The following is a 20661-nucleotide window of genomic DNA, read 5'->3' as shown; positions in this document are numbered from 1 at the left end:
TTACTCATTATTATGTAAGACAAAGAGACATTCCTCATTTTATTTGCTGTGTTAAAATTAGTGCAGATGTTCCATCTTGGAATGGCATTGATGATATTTAAAGGATGTTTCTTTGTCATTTTCAAAAAGTGCATGAAAGGTGTCAGATCACACTTTGCGAAGCATGTAAAGCAATAAGCCAAACAAAAAGACTGCATTGCTTCTGAGTTCCTGACTTTTACAGTTCCTGGTACTTTGGGTGACAGGTTTGCCAGGTGTCTGAGCACCTGAGCAGAGGTGAAGAGCCAGTGCAGTTCATGATGACTGCCCAGAGGAAGAAGCCGTAAAGATCCCATTGAGGCTTTCTGGCCCCTGTCATCCCAGAGGATGTGCAGTGAGGAGCTGTCTGCTTGAGCTTCATTAGGATCGCAGGATTGTGAGGTGACTCTTGATAGCAGGGCCCCCAGGAGCCTCTACTGCAACTCTGCTCAAAGCAGGGCGAGCAGTGAGGCTGGACCAGGTTCCTGCTGTTGAGTCACTCTTCAGGCAGCTCTAGGAATGTGCAATTCACCACCATATCAAAGAAATTGAGTCAGAGGGAGCTGTGAGGACCCCTGGGATCTACCAACTGCAACACTTCTTGACTTTTCTTTGAATTCACTCTTGCTGCTAGACTTGCTATTACTTGATTTATCTTCACTGTTTAAATGTTGAGCTTCTGCCATGCAAATGTCAACTGCCTTTCCCTTAAATGTGTGTGATTGTAACTACAGCTCTTGGCCAAAACAAACTGCAGGATCAAGCCCAATATTAAACCCATTTATTTTCCTGAAAAGCCTTTGTTCAGTAGAAACTTCTAAAGGAAAAAGATATGAAACTCTTGTTCTTGCAAGTACTCTCACTCTTGTTCACACAAACTCTTGAAGGAAGAATACTTCTGCCTATGTAGATGCATAGGGGTAAAAGATGAAGTAATCTTCTCATCCTAAATCTGTTATGGTAAGAGAGGATATGTTCACAACAGGTGCACACAGCAGAGCTATTACTCTTGCCCCAAGCTGGCAAACTCAAATCTGATCATCCTTTGGAAGAATCTATCCAGAGCAGGCTGCAGGATGGCTGTCTAAGCTGACCCTGGGGTCAAGTTCAAATTTTAAAAGATTACAGATATTTAAATAACAGTGTTAAAAAAATCAATGCATAATTTAATCTTTCCTTTCAGAGTTTTTATTTGCTTTTATCCTAAACAATTTGCACTCTGAATTGGCTCTCCAGGCATAGTTATTTCTTACAGCAAAACCTAATATTATGTCCTGTATTTCATTGCTCTAGTTCTTCAGAGCTTGGTTAATTACATGACTTGGAGGGTCTGCTGTCTTTGTGTAAGATCATGCTCTGTTTCTGAATGAACAGGCAAACTCCACAAGTCTGCACACAGCCTGGAGCCCTCTGTTTGCACCTAATGTCTCAGTTCAAAAAGACTTTTAGACACATTAAGCACAAGCTCAGTGTGAAATAGGTATTCAACAGCCTTGTCAAACTAGCGAAAGGTCTTTTGACCTCAACATGGTTGAGACTTCACTCTGAGAAAAAACCTGTATATAGGATACTGCAAATCATATTGCACCCTCTGTCAGTTCCCCCCTTATGAGAAGAGAGTGCTTACAACTGCTTCACTGGGGCTGATGGAATGCAGAGAGGCATTCCAGCTGGGCTGAAAATAAAGTTGTTAAATTGGGCAAAAAGGGGCTATCTGCTTTAAAAATTGGGACTTTAACTGCTCATATACTGACCTCAGAATGCCATCGGCTTAAGGTGAGAAAACAGCTTCAAAACTCCAGGGCAAAATAAAGAATTTTACGCTGAGCTGCTTAATGTAGGATGAATTGACCTTGAGGATTTTAGAACAATAAAATAAAATAAAATTCAATAGGTCAGTCACTAAATTAACAAAACAGCTGCACCATTCTGGCAATGTCATAAGTTGCATCAATAAAGTATTTTCACCTCAATCTCATAGAAATCAGATAGTTATCTGTCTCATTATTAAAATGTTAAAGCTATAAAAGAAATAGTGAAACCAGCATTATACCTGCATAGTTCAGTAAAAATGCCAAAAGGCTATTTTCCATAATGAGATATTGTACATCATCTAGGCAAGGTGGGCAAAAACCATAACGAATGGGGCTAAGTCAAGCAAACCTTCACTACAATGTTCCTGTGGTGATATTCAAAATGTAAGTTTGGTGCCTGATGTGAATTTAAGTGCATTGATCCACTAAAGTAGTTAAAGAATCCCGCGTATGCTCTCACCACCTATCTGATAGACTGCACACCTGTAAGATGTGCCTGCACACCAGCAGCATGCAAATAAGAGTTAAAATAGACATGAAGATACAGCATGCCAAGGGAAGCTATGTCATCTGGAGGTGAGAAAGTGTTAACTCAGTGTAATGACTCTTATGGCATTGTTGATTTATGTCATACTGGATCACAGCACAAGTTTTCCTTTGCCAGAGATCCACTGGTCATCTATTCTCCAAACACATGTATTCCATAAAAAATGTTTATTTAGGCACCTTCAGATCTCATACCAAACATGTTTAGACATGGTCCCGCTGGTCAAAGAGTGTAAGACCACTTTCATACATTCACTGCTTTTTGTTCTACAGATTAGAGTTTTGCCATAACTAATGAATGGATGCTGAAATCTTCTATTACATTTGGCTCTTGAAGACTTTCTGAAGTAAGGTCTGGAGTTGTAAATTATTAGGTTGCCATGCATAATGCAAGGACTGCAAAAGCTCCTCTAAAAGGAATGCGTTTCCATCTATTAAAGGTGCTTCTCTAAATGCCATAAATAGTCACATCCCAAACTGCCAGTCAGAAGTGTGACCAGACTGCATCATTCACTGCAGTGTGCACATCACCAACTGAGGCCATGGTAATAAGGGGTAATGTGGTACATTAGACTTGGTATCATGGCCAGAAGAGGCTCACATGGTAATTGTAATCTAGCATGATGTTATGGCTGGGGACAGTGCTGTTTAGAAAATCTCCAGTGAAAATGTTGTTTTAACAAAGTGTACTGAGGTTCTGCTGTTAAGTCTTTAGAAAAGCATGACCAAGTTTTCATTTCATTTCATTTCATTGTCACTCTTATCTATATCTGGTTTTCTGAAGAAATTACAGTAATATTTTTAATACAAGTTTTTTCATTAAATTAGACAAAGTGGAACCTTGTTTTGAAAATATATTTTTTTTTCATGCACAGAAGTTACTTTTGTGGAAGTCATTACTTCATTGACAGAGTGTTCTCTTCCAGTCGTGACAGTTTCTCATGTCATAAAATCAGTGTCAGGATTTCTATTTAAGTATCATTTTCCTATGTTGCATACCTTTAAAACCTGTCTGATTAGTTCTATCCAAATGCAGAATAAGGATGAGATTTACCATATACAACACCTTCATCAATCATGAAGAATCACCTCACTTGCAGATATTTTTACCATAAAATGTTTACATTGCCTTAAATGTTCTAAGTCACACTTCAGACCAAGAATTCCCCTCCTATTACAAATTTTTAGTCACATAATTTAAAACCTAAATGAACAAAGTAAGAATTAACATATTAAATTACTGAGTTTTGAAATACCTTGACTGGCAAAGGTTGCTTGTTATCAGTAAAACAAGGCACTGAAACTACACCCTGAAAATGCTGTGCTTCTAAATCTATTTAATTCCAGTTTGTTGAGTCCTTGTTCATTTTTTAGCTGTGAAATAATACCCATTGTCTAACCTTAATGAAATGCTTTTTTGTTCAATTTGATTTACTATTTTAGCTCCAGAAGTGTTCCAGGCTTTTATGGACGGAGGTCCAGGATACTCGTACCAAGTAGACTGGTGGTCACTAGGAATTACAGCATATGAATTACTGAGGGGTTGGGTAAGAATGATGGAGTTTGTTGTTACCTAACAAAAATCTCAAGTTTGCAGTGCCCCTGAGCGCACTTTTCAGGATAAAATTTGAGTGTATAAGGCCCAGGTCAGGAATGTTGTCCTGGTTCTTTCACAGCAGAAAACACTCTTGAGAAGGTTTCTCCCCATATTCAAATACATTGTGAAAACTTGCCTCAGTTTGGCTAAGGAAAGGCCTAATGTTTAACAGCTTCTTTATAATGCTGAATTGCAAACAACGGTATTTTTTTCAAATAGAAGTTGAGTTACTTCACACTCTTATTTTCTCGTTGATTCTCTTGGCTAATACCATAAGAGATCTAATGTAATATCCTAAGATGCTTGGCCCAAATACAGAAAGTGCTTATCTGCCAGTGCATTTGTTTCTTATCTAATCAATTATGTGAATAAGCTTAATGAAAAATCTTCCTGAGCATGGTTGAATATCACAGAAGATAATGGAAAATTCTTTTCCATTTTGGTTCAAAGGATTTCAGTCAGTTGCTTAAATATTTACTATTCCCCACAGAAAACAGTAATTTAGATACTATTTCAGGATGATGATGTAGCTAAAGCAGCTGTTTGGGGTTTTTAAAATTATTTTTCATGCCTGTTTTGGACAGTGGCTTCTATTGCATTGCAGTATATTTTTTTACATTATGACACTAACATAGTTCAGCTACCTTGTCTTGCCAGACAATCCATCCCACAAAGATCTCACAATTTCACAACTTTCATTAGGATAATAGACAAAGAAAAATAGAAAATTTAATTTCAGAGTGTCTGCATATTGTTAGTTCAGAAGCTACATTTTCAAAGGCCTAAAATTTGGCCAATCTATTTTGTATTTCCTTAGAAATAACAAAAGTCATGCTCCTGAGACAAAGGTCTCTCTCATGCAAAGACTGTTTCATCTCTCAAAGTAGAAGAGTATTAAACAACTTTCCTAACAAAAACAACAAGCTAACAATTATTATCAATTTTTCTCTACCATAATTCTCAAGCCTTAGGGAGTTTTTAGACTGACATTCTTCCTGGAATGGAGGAATTAAAGTCTGGCAATGATAAGCATAATACATCCTCAGTCCTAGTCACAGATGGTAGCTCTTGCTGCACTTAGAGTAAATTAAGAGAACATCCTGATGGTTGTATATCAACCCTTTCACCAGTGAGTGTCTCCAAGAAAGGAGAGCAATGAATGATAATGAAAGCTGAACTCCCAATACCAATCACAAAAGATCACTTTGATGTGACAATTCACTTTAAAAATGAAAAATTATATAGGATGATATCCATTGGCCAAGATCTGTACAGTCTTTTCTGAATAAGTCAATCTGGACAAAAACAAAGCAAAGTTGAGACTGAATCAATTTCTTGTTAGGCTTTTTTTAAAAATAAAAACATTGCCATCTGAACCTGCTCATGTCACCCAAGCCAGCTGCTTGTTTTCTCCTGAAGAGCAGCTCTTGGCTACTGAGCAAGCCGGAGGATGGCTTGGCAGCTCACACCGCCGTATGGACAAGGAAAAGGTGTGTATTTTCTGAAGGTTTGTAGTCTAAATAAATGTAGACTACAAATGTTTGTAGTCTAAACACTGACACGAGTGATGACAAGAGAAGTAGCAGTGGCTTGAGGAGATGTGCTTAACCCGAGGCACGTTGCCGCCTCAACAACTGCGAGCTCCGAAGCCCCATCTGCCGCAGCAGCAGATGGCCATGAAGGCACAGTTTGCACACAAGGCTGTGAGCTACGCCTGCAGGCACACAGCTCCTGCTCTTCCAGGTTCCCACAGCCCTCTCCAGCAGAGGAAACAGCCCCACTGCCACCAGGAACATGGGCAGGCTCTTGGAGCAACCTGCCCACGCCAGCAGCAGCAGCCCTGGGCAAAGAGGAGGCTGTGGCATGGGACAGAGCCGCAGGACACAGGGCTTTCTGCAGCTGGAGCCTGGTGCACGCTGCTGCATGGGAAAGGCAGGAGGCAAGAAAGGAAAGAGCATTAGTAATAAGAAACATCACAAATTTGATTTTCCACCTCGGAGCTGTGCATAGCGTAGGATGCTGACAGCCTGAATTGCAGAGGTGATAAGTAAAAGAAAAATGAGTAAAAATGAGCTGTTTTTCATTAAGCTGAATTTTTGTTTTTATTTGCCTCTGCTGCTTAGGGTGATCAAGGCATTCCAGCCATTCTCATTTCTGGCTTCCCACTGCTGGGCAGCCAAATCTATGTTTTGCTTGAAATGAGCCTGTAGATACAGGAGCATGTTGTGTTCAGTACAGGACTTTCTGCACTTTTTGGTTACCCATAGTGCAGCTGACATTTCTCAATAAGTTATAGGTACATTTTTCTCCTTATCCAGCTGCTGTTAAATAAGCTAGCAAGAAAAAAAAAAAAAAAACAAATTCATACAGCTTTGTATCAAACATCGATCTTTTCACAAAGTTCATGAAATTAAACTGTAATTAAACTGTATGATGCAAACCGTGCCATGTGTCAGTCTGTTCCTGAGCAATAGACAACTGCTAAAATACTGCAATAAATGTACATACCATCAATTCAGTAGAGACAAAGTGAAAGAATGAGTAGTAGGTGGGATTCCCAGTTTCTGACTTTCACTGCAATGTGAACAATTAACAAAAAACTTTGATAAAAAAATCCTGAACAAAAGCAAACCAGATTTTTTTCCTTTTTCCACAAAATATAACTGAAGGAATCCCTGAGTGGATTGAGTAGCTGAAAAACAGGGGAGATAGAGGTATGAAGGGCCTCAAAAGACCAAACTTAAAATGGCCATTTATAGTTTGAAATAACTAATAATAATATTTATTTTTGAGATTTTGCAAATCTCAAAAAAACCAAGACTTTAGTATGCCAATAATCTTGAAAATAAGGCAAATTTTAGGGGTTTTCCTGTCAGGAAAAAGGCATGGGCAGAAACATCCTTAACAGAAAAACTTTTGATGATTCATAATTCCTTATAGTTGCTAATTTTGGAGTTAATTGCCATTTTCAACAATTGATGTACATTCTGTCTCAATGACCCTATTGATCACATTGTTATATCAAGTTAAGTCAGCAGTATGTTGCTTCTAGGTGACAGAAAGCACGTGAAAGTTTATTTTTAATAACTGTTTTATGGCAACATTACCACATGTAGGGTAAAGCATATGACAGACTATTTCTGATGACAATTTTGAACCCAGTTCAGGTAAATTATGCATTTAAAGCAGATATTTAGGTCCTGTGGAATTCATATGGACATGATACAGCTAAATGATAACAGGCTAATTGAATGTGAATCAAAGCAAAAAGATTTAGACCCTCCTGAATTTATTTTTAGAACACCTCAGTGTCTTGGAATGCACTTGGTTTCATACATGTGAAAGTTAAATATATGCATGAATCTTCCCAGAATAAGAATATGTCATGAGTCTTTATGAAGAGTGACTCTAATTCCTTAACAGATTAGATAACTAACATCTAGAAATATTCTTAAATTATCTTCTACCAGTACATACTAGCAAAGGGATGACCCATTTCTTAGTCAAGGTAATGAGTGTCTGCCCTTTGCTGTTCAGGATATTGGATTAATAGGTAACTCTATGTTGTTTATGAATTACGATGCATTAATTTGCACACTGCTGCTAGGATGGCATTTAGCTGTAGATCTCATATCACGTATTTATCACCTGCTGGTTGTAACTTAATTCACTAGCAATCCACTCTCTGTACTTGTTTACAAAAATACATTAAGTATAATTATAAAAACTTGCTTCAAACATTCAAGTATGTGAACAGAAAATAGCAAGAATATAAATTTATTATGTAGTACTTTATTTCCAAATTCTGCATGTAATAAAAGATAAATCAGAGAAAACTTAAGTAACAAAGCACTGCGAAGACCAGAGCTTTTCTTCATCTATAAAAGAATTTAGGCACTGCAAACACATGACAGCAGATCCATGTAGTGTGTTAATTTTGGACTTTAAAAAAAGCAAAGGAGAAGGATTGGGATTTGGAGTCTTCTTTTTTACTGTGATTCTGACGCACACTTTTGTAAGCATCTTTTAGTTTATCTACTACTCAGTAAAATTAGGATGACAAAGCTCCTTTCAGCCACCTGCTTTTGATTTTGTTAGTTTAGGTTGCAAGAACTGATCACTAGTATTACAAGCAAAAAGTAGTAAACAATCCACATTTCACACAGAATGTCCCAGGAACAAAATTATTTTTTCATCTCATTTGAACTTATACTTCCTTTCATGAGAGAAAAATTAGCAGAGGAAATGCATCTATAAGAAATTACATTCATTACAACCAAAGAAAAGCACACACAAAAAGGATTAGACTTAAAATTGTTGTACAATGCTTTTGTGGTTTTGATATTTTCAAGACAAACAATACTGAGCTCAGAAAAATGTGACTAGTCTGCACTCTTTTATCCACTCTTTCTGACTTGGTATTGATTTAACTTTATCCCAGAGGCCCTATGAAATTCATTCAGCCACCCCCATTGATGAGATACTCAACATGTTCAAGATCGAAAGAGTTCACTACTCATCTGCATGGTGCAAGGGCATGATAGCACTACTGAAAAAGGTAAGAAATCACAAATGCTTTCTGTCCTCTGTTCTCTTCTCTTCCAGAAGCCTCTCCAACACTGGAAAAGGCATCAGACAAACACAGACATTAGGTAGTCAACATTTCAAGGATAAGAGAGCAGAGCTTATTTCTAGGCTGCTCTGAATGTGAGTGGTGCAGTATTTTCTCTTCAGAAGGTGCAGTATTAGGCTTTTCATAGCTTCAAAGAAGTAAAAATTTTAAATTTCTTTTATTTTAAAGTTGATTCACTAGAGATAGTAAAAGTCTGGGGATCAGTAATTCCTTGTCTGTGCCCAGGCCTCATTTCCTCCCAGCTATGGATATGCAAGTGGGAAGGGAAGGAAGCACCACTCTGCCCTCTGAATTTTTGCTGCAGTTTACAGACAGGGAGATTAGACATTAAAATGGCTGTATCTCTTCCTGTCCCATGTTGCTATAGTTGCAACAACAAAAGTTGAGCCACCTTGCTGTAAACATGACTAAGCCACAAGGCAGGACTCTTTCTGAATGCATCTGACCCTAAAAATTGTTTTCTTCCTAAAATCCCAGGTTTTTGTTTGCTTTAATTATGTGGCTACAACACAAAGATAATCTCTCTCTTTTAGGTATTTCAGATCATCAGTATTGATACTTGAACAGGAAATATTTGTGAATGTCTGAATATAGTAATAAAAAATATATGTCTTTAGCAGCAATTAGCAGTGTAGTCTTGAATAGCTAGAGCAGCAAGGTGGATAATTTTAACTGCTGCCAGTATGCAGAGTGTAGCTATATCTTCTAAAAAATTAAAGAGAAAATACAAACTATTGGGTGGCATTGATCTGTGATTTTGCATGGGCTCTTGTGTACTTGTAAGCAGACTTTTGTTGCTAATACATTTATACACTTCATGCCTGCAACAGCCATCTGGTGGCAATTAAACTGTACTCATATCCAATGACTTATTACTTTTAATTATTTTTTAAATTGGGTCTTCTAGCATCTGTTAGACGATTCCCTAGCCATTTTCTTGCTTAAAAGTATGTATCATACAATTTATGATACATTTACTCTTCGATATGGCTTGCAGTCCCTTAGAAAATGCCTTGTGCTTGATCACAGCTCCTCATTAAGGACCCAGAGTGCCGCCTTTCAAGCCTTGCAGACATCCAGAACTCTCCATACCTAGCTGATGTCAACTGGGATGCTGTTCTAGAGAAAGCTGTGACCCCAGGCTTTGTTCCTAATGTAAGTTGATTTTCCAGGTGAATAGTGTTTGTAAATTCTGACTTTAATTATCACTGCTGTTTTACTTGTTTATGCTTGTATTTATTGCTCTTCAGTGATTTACTTTGGATTCTGCTTTCATTTACTCAGTCACAGCTAAGGGAAAATTTGTCCCATTTCAATAGATCACAACAAAAACTAATTAACCTTGGTTCACTTTTTGTTTATTTTCAAATAAAAGAAAACCTTTTCCAGACTTTGCATTTCAGCTGTTAGAGCAAATGATTGTCAGAGTTAACTCTGAGACAAAGAATACCAAGCAGACTGTTGTGGCTGTGAAACTTAAACATTTGAATAACATTTGGAAACCTTTTTAACATCCCAGTATGCTGTTTTTCACTTAAAAAATAGTGTTCCAAAAGGCTGACCTATTTCCTTTGTGACAGTTTCTTACAATAAAACATTCCGATTCTGTGAGGGAATCTGGTGGTTTCTTTTTTACCATTTTTACAAAATGGTCCCATTTTGTTGGTATTTTCTGGATATTTCCTTTCTGCTCATTTTCAAGCTAAATGTGTTTGAGGGCCATGAATAAAAAGCAATGACTGTGGTGTTAATATGCTGCTTCACTTTTTTCAGCCATGGTACACTATAATTACAACTTATTTGTAGCATACCAAGGTTTGTTTCTGTGGTTTTTTATTATGCAACTGTAAATAAAGATGAGGAAGGTGGAATAGGTGGACCCTGTTTTCATCCAGGTGCACTTCAGAGTTCATGATAAACGTGATGGGGACAGGATCCAGCCCTTCAGAAGCTGAATGTGAGAGAGCATTGCCTAATGGAGCAAAGGTAGCCAGGTGTTTTGGCAAGACACTGCTCTCTGTGATTGCTGGGCTTCTTGGCACCTGACCAGAGCCTCTCTGGAAGCAACATCCTGCAGGAGAAGACAGCTGTGGGTGGGCAAGCAGGGTCTCCCTCAGGGAACTAGGAGAAAGACCAGGAACACAGCAGGTAACAAGCACAACTGGAGAAGGGAAAGGCAGGCCCCTCTTACAGGCACTTCAGAGCAATGTTCACCTGTGGGGAAATTCCTTCCTTTCACTTTGTAGCTCAATCCTAGTGCGAGAGAAAATTTGGAGAGGTTAATGTCATAGCTACCAGGCTATGGCTCTTTCACTCTTATTTGATGTCCATGCAGCTGGAATAATTGCTCTGCCATGCTAGGATCCTCCCCTACACCCTCTCAGGTGGCTGTCCTAAGCAAAGCAATGCAGAACAAAGCTCCTTCTTGGCCTGCTGGACTCCATTTTACTGTGGGATCTACAAGATGAGTGGAGACTGACTTCCCTCATTTCCTTTTTTCAAGTTAGAGCTGCTCTTTGAGATATCAGAGGTGTGGACTTGCTTCTCAGGCAAAACTCAACCAATTATTTACACTTCCTACTCCCAGCTGAAAGTTTAATCCACAACTGTCAGCATGTGGAAAACTTCTCAACACAGCATTTCATAAGGGAGATCCATTTCCCATACCCAAAGACACAGCATAGGTGGGGTTCCAAGAATCTCAGACTCTGCAAAGACAGATTTTCTTTTCATATTTGGATTCACTTTATTTGTGTTTTGGCAGCATCTATAAAACTGAAAGGGAAATCTGTAATATGTGATGCAAAATAATATTCTACATTTAAAAGAAAATAGGAGTAAAATGTTTCATTTATCTATCCAGCTTAATCTGAAACTCCCATTACAAGCTCTAGCAGACTCTTCCATGAAGAGTCTGATATTGCAGGACTTGTTCCACCTGACCAATCAAGTGTGTCAGGAAAAACAGTGAGGTGAGAACCAAAGTGTCTTTTCTAGCCCAACATTTATTTTTATAGAAACTTTGCTGTTTCATGAGACCGAGTTTTGTCACACATTTTCCAGGAACTTTCTCTTTGTAGCACCAGCAAAACTTTCACTGATTAATTTGGGCCACACAACAAAATATTTCTTGTTTTTCAGCCTTTGGTGAGAAGTGGGGCCCTGTGACCTCTGTTTTGAAATCAGAGAGTTTTATAAATTTTGACGGCTTACTTTGACTGTCAGGAGCTTGTCTGCCTTCTACAGCTGGGAGGGCACATGGGAGGTCTATGTCCCATAATTTCTCGCTTATGGTTTGATTCCATAAACATAGTTCTTACTTAACTAGCACATGTGTTTCTTTATGGCTTAGTTAGTTTCTTCATTTTCAGCTTGGAGTCATAAATTGTTGTAGGGTTTTTTTAAAAATATAATTTGCTTTTATTTTTAAAGCTTCAGAATTAAAGTGATATATTTTTTAAGTACTCAATAAAATCTAAAAACTATGGATGCTCAAGGAAGGAACTGATATTTATGAAACCTAATATATTATTTATTAATAAATATAAATAAGCTGTAAACTGCCAGTAATAAAAACCAAATATATTCTACTAAAGCTGGCTGGATAATATACAGGAAAAGGCATCAGATATCTAAATATTATGGTCTGACTATATAGAGTTTGCTAAGAATAAAAATGATGAAATGATCTCTAAACCAAATGCTTCACTGTAGGACATCACAAATTATATAAGTAGTTTCTGTTGTGATTTTGCTGCTTAGTGTCTTTGCTTACTATAAATATCTGTCATTTATATATGACTTATTTGAGTACTTCCACCTTGACAGTGACAATGATGTGATTGAACTCTCAGAAGTCCCAGAGGAGAATAAGTTGCTTTTAATATCTTCCTCTACACAATTCAAATTGTTTGCAAATTTTTTTGTGAAGGACTTTCTGGTATAACAATGAATCTTAAAATTTGATTCAAGCATCAGAAATTAACATAACAATTTTTTAATGAAGAATCCAAAATATTTAAGTAATGGGTCAGGAAAATCTTAATAAAGTGGATAGAATAGAAAAAGAATAATAGTTTAGAATGAAGCACCTGATGGGGAAAAGCCAACAATGATTCACCAAGGACAAATGGGACTTTGCAAACCTTATCATATTCAATGACAAGGTAACCTGCTCAGCTGATATGGGGCAAGTGGTTCTCATTGTCTACCTGGATTTCTCTAAGACTTTTGATACAGTCTGATACACTGCCTCCTTTTTGAGAAATTTCAGTGTTATGGTATAAAAAAGTGATCCATGTAATGGGTGGGGAACTGGCTGATGTGATGGGCTGAGCCCAGGGGGAGGTGGAAAAATCTCCTTCTCAAACTGGGAGCCTGTCACAAGTGAAGTCCCCAAGGGATCGATATTGGGTCCAACACTGCTTAATACCCTAACAAGTGATGTGGATGATGGGATCAAGTGTACCCTGAGGAAGTCCACTGATGATTCCAAACTGAGTGGGAAAGTGGACACCTTGGGAGAACTACCCTGCAGGAAGACCTTTGTAGGAGTGGGCTAACAAGAACCTTATGAAGTTCAACAAGTGTAAGGTCTTAAACCTGGGAAAATATAGTCCAGGGGTGTATCACAGGATGGGATCTATCCAGCTGAGGAACAGCTCCAGCAGCTCTGGAGGTCCAGGTGGACAGCAAGCTCAGTGTGAGTGACCAGGGTGCTGACATGGCAAAGAAAGCCAATAGGATGTTGAGTTGCATCAACAAGTGCATCACCAACAGAGATAAAGAAGTCATTGCCCCACTCTACTCAGCACTTGCCAGGCCACACCTGAAATACTGTGTTCAGTTTTGGTCCCCACTACACAAAAAAGGCTGGAGAGGGTCCAGAGAAGGGCCACAGAGATGATCAGAGGAGTGGGAAATAGGCCATAAGAGGAAAGGCTGAGAGAATTGGGCTTGTAGAGCCTTGAGAAAAGAAGGATTAGGGGAGACTTTATCACCATGTTCCACTACCTAAAGGTTAGCTACCAAGAAGGAAACTCCCTTTTCACAGGAAGTCACATGGAAAAGACAAGGGGTATTGGGTACAAGTAACTCCTGGGAAGATTCCAGTTGGACACCTGTTGTAGATGTCGGCGAAGCCAATGGGAAGAATGATGATGTTTAACTCCAGTTGAGAAGGCTGAATGATTTCTTTATTATAATTATGCTATGATACATTAATATACTATATAAAAGAGGATACTAAAAACTACATGCTACTCTCTCTAACTATCATATCTAACTCCCTCACAACTCGTGACCCTGTTCGCCAGAGTCCAGACACAGGTGGATCCGATTGGCCATCAGGCCCAAACAATCCACCGTGATCCAACCAGGCATTCGCTCTAGGTAAACAATCTCCAAACATATTCCACAAGAGAAAAACAAGGAGCAGAAATAGAAATTGTTTTCTCTTTCACTTCTCTCTGTGCACCTTTATAAAAATCCTGAGAGAGAGAGAAATGTGCTTGCCACAAAAAACAAGGAGCAGAAATAGAAATTGTTTTCTCTTTCATTTCTCTCTGTGCACCTTTATAAAAATTCTGAGAGAGAGAGAAATGTGCTTGCCACAGACAGAAGAGCAAAATTTTTCACAACAAAAATCAGTCATATCAATAATCTGCCCATGAAAATGGTGGATTCTCTAAAACTGGACTCTCTAAAGATTCAGCTGGACAGATTGCTGGGCCATCTTGTCCAGACTGGGGGCTGTGGTTTTGCCCAGAAAAGTTTGATCAGATTATCCTTGAGATCCTTTCCAGCCTGGGATTCTATAATACTGTGAACCCTTTTTTATATAAATGCTGCTAACCTAAACAGGCCTACTCCTTTCTTTGTTCTCATGGACAGCATCTAAGTAAATGAATCCACTGCAACACTTCAGCAAATCAGATTTCAACAAGGTCCTAGATGTACTCCCCAGCTCTTCTGCACTATTTCTGGTGTCACTGTTACTCTACAGCACTAACTGATATTCTGATGAAGACCCTGGGCCAGATTAATCTCTCTCACTGGGGTAACATAACTTTTGTCACTCTAGGAATATATCTGTTTATAACTAGGAAGAGGATCTAACTCTGTATAATTGCTTTATAAAATGATTTTTTTCTTATCTCCATTATTTGAACTTTGAGCATCCAGGCCTAAAAAGACAGTTTTCATTTTACAGATGTGATTGAGGAGCTGGTTTATTTTTACTGCTGTTAATATTTTCCAAGCAAATTTTAAAAACACAGTGATCTTTAAAGAGTAACTTTGAATCCTTTTGTACCAGAAAGGAAGACTGAACTGTGATCCCACATTTGAACTTGAAGAAATGATTTTGGAGTCCAAGCCTCTCCATAAAAAGAAAAAGCGACTTGCCAAAAACAAATCCAAAGACGGAGCTAAGGAAACATGCCCACTGGTAAGATGGGAACAGTGACTGCAGTCAGTGGCATTTTGTTTACACTCTAACAGGCAGACTCAGTTAAATTCAGTTTTATCACCTCTGAAAATAGACTCAACCTCTCTGTCTGTCGTTTTATGCATTGCATAAATCATCTCCAAAGCAAGATGAAAAGCAACCATTTATTTCAGTCAAATAGTAACAACATCTTTAAGCTATAATAATTTTTAAGATTATCACAGATGCTCATTTGAAGTAGGAAAAAGTGTTGCCAGTTGCAAAAAGCACTTCCCACACATATAGTTACAAAGAGTATTTATTTGCTATTACTACCAAAAATAAAAAGTATGCAGTGAAAAGGCTTTTTATTTATAAATATGTTAAAGTTGTCTCTTCCACTCTTTACTAATGTGTGCCATGTAGAAAGATGCATTGTATGAACAGTCAAGAGTACCAAGAAGATTAATAATGATTTCCAGACTTCATCATTGCAGTGAGGTTTTATAAATTATGCTGCTACTCCTAATGATTTTGAATGTTCATGAAAGCTGTTCTTCCTAGAGCTATCAGATGTAAAAATCCTCAGGAATTCTTTGTGGGGAGCTTCTTTCAAAAGAATGAGATTGATTGTGCTATCATAGCCCAATTTAATGAGTCTTCAAAATGCCTCTTGATAGCATTCATTCATAAGCATTTTGTTCAGTGTTGTTTGTGTTGTTGTGATTTTTGTCTATGATTTCTCATCTTTTTTAATCAACCTATTCATGCTGTTTTTTAAAGAACGTACACCTGCAGCAGTGCTTGGAAACCGTTAGGAAAGAATTCATCATATTCAACAGAGAGAAGTAAGTGCATTTCTTAGTGCCTCTTTAGCATTCAGTACTAAAATTAAATTGAGAACTATTTTTTTCCTCACAGTGTAAGGGAAGGTGATTAATGATCACAGCAGCAGGGCCTAAAAGACTGGATTTTCATTGATTTCTTCCTCTTATAGTCTCTGGTGTGATGGTTTTGTAGTTCTTGCATCTCTGCAAGCAAGCAGAAGACCTTGTGATGAAAGTATGTTAGAAATATAAGGTAAATGTTACTGGAACTCCCTAGAGAAATTGTCAGTAATTAAGCAGAGGAATACAATAAAAGGTACTGCTTTTTCACAACTCAAACAAAACCAAGGGAAGTAATAACTCATGAAATTTTAATGATATGAGCAGCACTGTTCTGACTTGGAAAAACTGTTCATACTTCCCCACTATAAAAAAAAAAAGTGTATTCCAACATTAACTATTTCAACAAAGCTAAGTACTACACTTCTACCAGACATGAAGCAAGAACTTCTAATCTAAGGGTCAGTCAGGGTTGACAGAAGCACAAGACTGATTCCCAAGGATATCAATAATCTTCCTGGTTCAATTAATACACTACCTTCCTCGTAATTTACTGCCTCTGAGTTGCAGTCATTATGGATCTGTTTGTATTAGCAGATACAAGTCATAACAATGGAGTTGTTTGTGTCTTTGGTCAAATTATTGCACTTCATTCAAGTGTATTCCATGTTTTTATTTGATCTAATTATATATGCAAGCCTCTCTAATAAAGTTGTGAGATGTTAAAAATTAATTTAAAAGTTGTGACAGTTTTACTTAATGCATACAATGCAGGTAATTACTGTCTCTGTAATTAAAGCTGAAAACAGAACTGTAAGCTTAGCACAGTTCAGACAATAGCATGAAGGAAATTATGCCATGATCTGCCCTTCTTCCTGTTACAATCTGAGGGACATTTCTGACTGATACGGACTGCTCACAGAAACTACACGGTCTTAGAAAGAAAAGGAAGGTCCAGCAGATTCTTCATGTTATTTTGCATGATCTCAAGCACAAGAAAGCCATTGGTTTCTGTTAAAGCTGTAAAGAAGAGAAGCCAGACCAAGTCAGCCCATAGAAAGTTTTAAGAAGCATCTTGGTGGATTCCCTGAATCAGTTGAACTAGTGGATGCTTGAACTTTGTTGTTTAACCCACAAAATTCAAAATTATTAAGATCATAATAACAAGATAAGAAAAATATTACATTGGTTATTCAATTTAATGAGTTTCCTAGAAGTTGTTCATACAAGTAATTAATTTCCAGGTATTAGTCTCCCAGCTACCCTAGAGTCATATATGAGGCATATCCAATATGTGGCAATTTTTGGAAGTTAGAACACCAGATTTTGTAAGACACTCAAAATCTCATTGGTGTGTTCACTACCTTGAACAATTTTTCTTGTCATGATTTTACTGTGTTATTCTTAAATCCTTTTAGGCATAGGAATTTTTTTGTTTGTTTTATATTGCACAACTACAGTAACAACACAAGCTATAAAGAACTCTTGAGAGGCTGATGAGATCTCAAGAAGTTTAAATGGAGTACAAGTAAAATGGAAGCAAAAGGTAAACCACATGCACTTCAATCAGAAAAGCATGTGTTTTGGTCATTGCTTGATTGGCTTTGACAAGGTAAAGGAAGAATATTTAGTTTAGACCTATAACAGATCCTGCATTGTCTAAAGCCAGATCACAACCATTTCTCTTTTAAATTGCATCATAGCTTAAGAAAGACATGGAGAGACTTCTGTAATATTTTTCAAAGAAAAAAATGTTAAGAAGGGGGGAAACAGATGTCAAATGTTTGAAGTGCAAAGTGAATTCAAGTTAATGAGAGCAAAATAGGAGCAATGGTGGGCACAGATGCCATCATACCAGAAGAAGCTACACCGTATATACCAGAGAAACTCAGGGTGGGTTTCTTTAGGCCTTCTGTGCCCTCAGGACTGGATCTACAAGCTGAGGCTGTGCTTACATGGGTTTCCAAAGCCACGTGGCCCATCAAGTTCTTAGGAACAGCTGAAGATGCTGAAAGATGTGAACCATTTGTTCCTACAAATATAATACATGTTAAAAAGTGACTGTATCATTAGGTGAGGTGTCCATCCCAAACAGGCCTTTAAATCACTCTCAGATTAATGCAGCCAGATGTTTTGATATTCTTCCATGTTCCGCTACATAGTAGCTGTTGAAAGTATCTGTGTATTTCCTTAGATCTTCATAATATCCAGCAGCAAAAAATCTACATTTTATTGTCACTGAAGCCTTCTGCTCAGTTTACTGCAGTCACAGAACACTACATAAGTACTAATAAAGGATGGGAAGAAAATTAGCATGTCGTTCAAGGGAAAAAATGAGACTCCTCAAACTATAACGATGCAAGGGAAAAATTCAGATGCTTTTAACTGAGCAACATAAGGTCAGGTGTTAATAGGTAGTTGATTTTGTGGTGTTAGCCATCACACTTACACAACATCTTGCAATCCAATACTTGTAAAATATCTGCTATGAAAAGCAAAATCTGATTTTTTGAATGCCTTGCTGGTAGTTCTTCACTGTGCCTCTTTTCTACTGTGTGTCTTTCATCCTGCAACAGACACTGCAAATCTTGCAATGTGTCATACTTGCTTTCTTGCCAAGAAGCTCGGGAGATTATCAGAAACTCTTAGATTGCAGGCAAGAGGACCAGGGGGAGGTAGAGAAAGGGCCCACTATGCTAAAAAGAACTTAAACATAGTGAAAGAGACTGAAGTATGTAAAAAGTTACGGTTAATGAAGATGAAGACAGAATGTGCACATTTTCTTTATTCTATTACTTTCTCTATTTAAGTAATGGAAAACTGGTATTTGTAGGAAAGTTTTAAGCAAGGGTTTGATGGACAAAGACATGAAGTTAGTGATTGTCAGCAGTGGGTAAAAAAGCTAGATTTGTATCCTTTATGCAATCCGGATCAGAGGGCGTCTTCTGTTGAATATTTCAGTGGATGTGAGCAAATTAAAGTGTGTGTGTGTGTGTTTTGATATGACATGGGGGTATGGCATCTGTCCACAGTGACATTATCTTCCAGTACCTTCAAGAGAGGGGCACACACTGCCCTGATCCAAATTAAAATAACATAGGAAAATTCTTTTGCATGATTTGTTTTCTATTGTTAAAAGTGTCAGTGTAGTCTCCTAGTTTTGAACACATAAACTAAATTAAATCTGATATACAAATGGTCCACACACTGATTGGCTTGAAAATATTATCTGAAGTAGTTTTCAGGGATCTGTTTGGCTCCTTTTTGTGGCAAAATAATTAATTTTTTTTTAAATTCCATTTCTGTGTATAGATTTTTATATATATATCCAGAAATGCAGCACCAAACATTTTGCAGTATCTTAATGTGTATTCCCATAGACTTGCCAGCAATTTTTCCATAATCTGATATAATTTAAAACCTGTAGGCTACATTTTCAAGTTTTCTTTTTTTAATTTTGCGTATGTGTCTGTGGGGGAGATTGTACAGATAAAGCTACACTGTTTGCTTGTAGCTTTATGAAAAAAGCTGAGCAGAGATTATTTTGCTATTTTTGTGCTGTTATCACTAAACAGACCTTCACATACAACTACATCTCTTTATGAATATCTAAAACCTGAAATTAAGAAAAAGACCCCATGTAATGAAATCATATTTCTTACCCTTTATGGTCCTGAGCCTCTTCTCCCTGAAAGATGCCTTTAAGATTGAAGATGTGAGAAATCAAAGAGAGAAGAAAACACAAGAAATATTTGCTTATCAGGCAGAATAATCCTTCAGTTAAATGCTTCACAAACGTAATAAAAATTATCAGCCTGCTAAAGAAAGCAAAATCAAACATCCACATTTTACTGAGTGGAATATATATTTCATATATCCAATGTAAATGAAAATGGGTTAGAATTCTGCAAAACTTTTTTAACAAATGCAATGAACTGATTAGAAAAATATCCATGTTTTTAATAATTCCAGTTAAACCTTTCAAAACATTACTAGTGATTTTGAATGTGGAGGTTATTTTACATAATACTAATATGCTGCAATAGCATTGTTATGATATTCAGTTGTCTTGTCCCTACAATCTGAAGAGATTTGTCTCTGTCCTAAGCTACTGATACACCTTATTCCTCTTCTCAGTATTTGTTCAATACTAGCACATTAAAAAATGTGCCACAAAATGAAGTACATTACTCTGTCTTTTCCTGCTATCATTCCTACCATTTGAGCATATCTTGTTCTCTTATAAATCATCCTGAACAGCTCGAGGTGAACAGACAGCTCTCTGTTCCCAGAATAGACAGCAGAACTTGAGGGAGCATATTTTAAGCATATTAAGATGCTTAAAATCCTGTTGTCTGATTTTTTCCATATCATAGATGAAAAGTTTACTTAATATTCTCTGCATTTTTTTATAAGATCAAATTTATTATCTGTCTCATTTTAGTTCTTTTTCTTTCCTTTTAATTGTCTTTTAAGATTCAAATCCAGAGTCACTGAGTACTCTCTTTCATTTCATTTTGATTGAAATTGAATATTCATGATTTGCAGTGTAATTCATTGAATGTGTTTTTCTTAATACATATTTTATGTCACTTAGTGTCTCTGGAGATATTTATCATAGTCCTCCTAATATCTGTATGGTTTTTGGATTAGGCTGCAGTCCTTTTCTTGCCCCTTCTGCCGACCTTAATTCAGTTCAAATCCATTTCTTTCTGAGCATTTCTAGTGGTTGCGCTGCT

At 37.3% G+C, this 20661-nt stretch overlaps 1 protein-coding gene across 2 annotated transcripts in view; it reads left to right on the top strand.

Moving 5' to 3' along the window:
• The window catches only part of STK32B (serine/threonine kinase 32B), a 158501-nt gene that overhangs the window by 122367 nt on the left and 15473 nt on the right, over positions 1-20661 (top strand). Inside the window, exons 7-11 of one of the 2 annotated variants that reach the window (XM_068188668.1) lie at positions 3822-3925; positions 8417-8533; positions 9638-9763; positions 14925-15056; positions 15819-15883. In XM_068188668.1, coding sequence (XP_068044769.1) covers positions 3822-3925; positions 8417-8533; positions 9638-9763; positions 14925-15056; positions 15819-15883 — 544 coding nt within the window. The remainder of the gene's footprint in view (positions 1-3821; positions 3926-8416; positions 8534-9637; positions 9764-14924; positions 15057-15818; positions 15884-20661) is intronic. The other variant, XM_068188669.1, reaches the window with a different exon arrangement.

This window comes from Anomalospiza imberbis, chromosome 4, assembly GCF_031753505.1.
Source record: "Anomalospiza imberbis isolate Cuckoo-Finch-1a 21T00152 chromosome 4, ASM3175350v1, whole genome shotgun sequence".
NCBI classification, from domain to species: domain Eukaryota; kingdom Metazoa; phylum Chordata; class Aves; order Passeriformes; family Viduidae; genus Anomalospiza; species Anomalospiza imberbis.
Note: the sequence above shows the minus strand (reverse complement) of the source record. Positions and strands in the feature narration are given on the sequence as shown.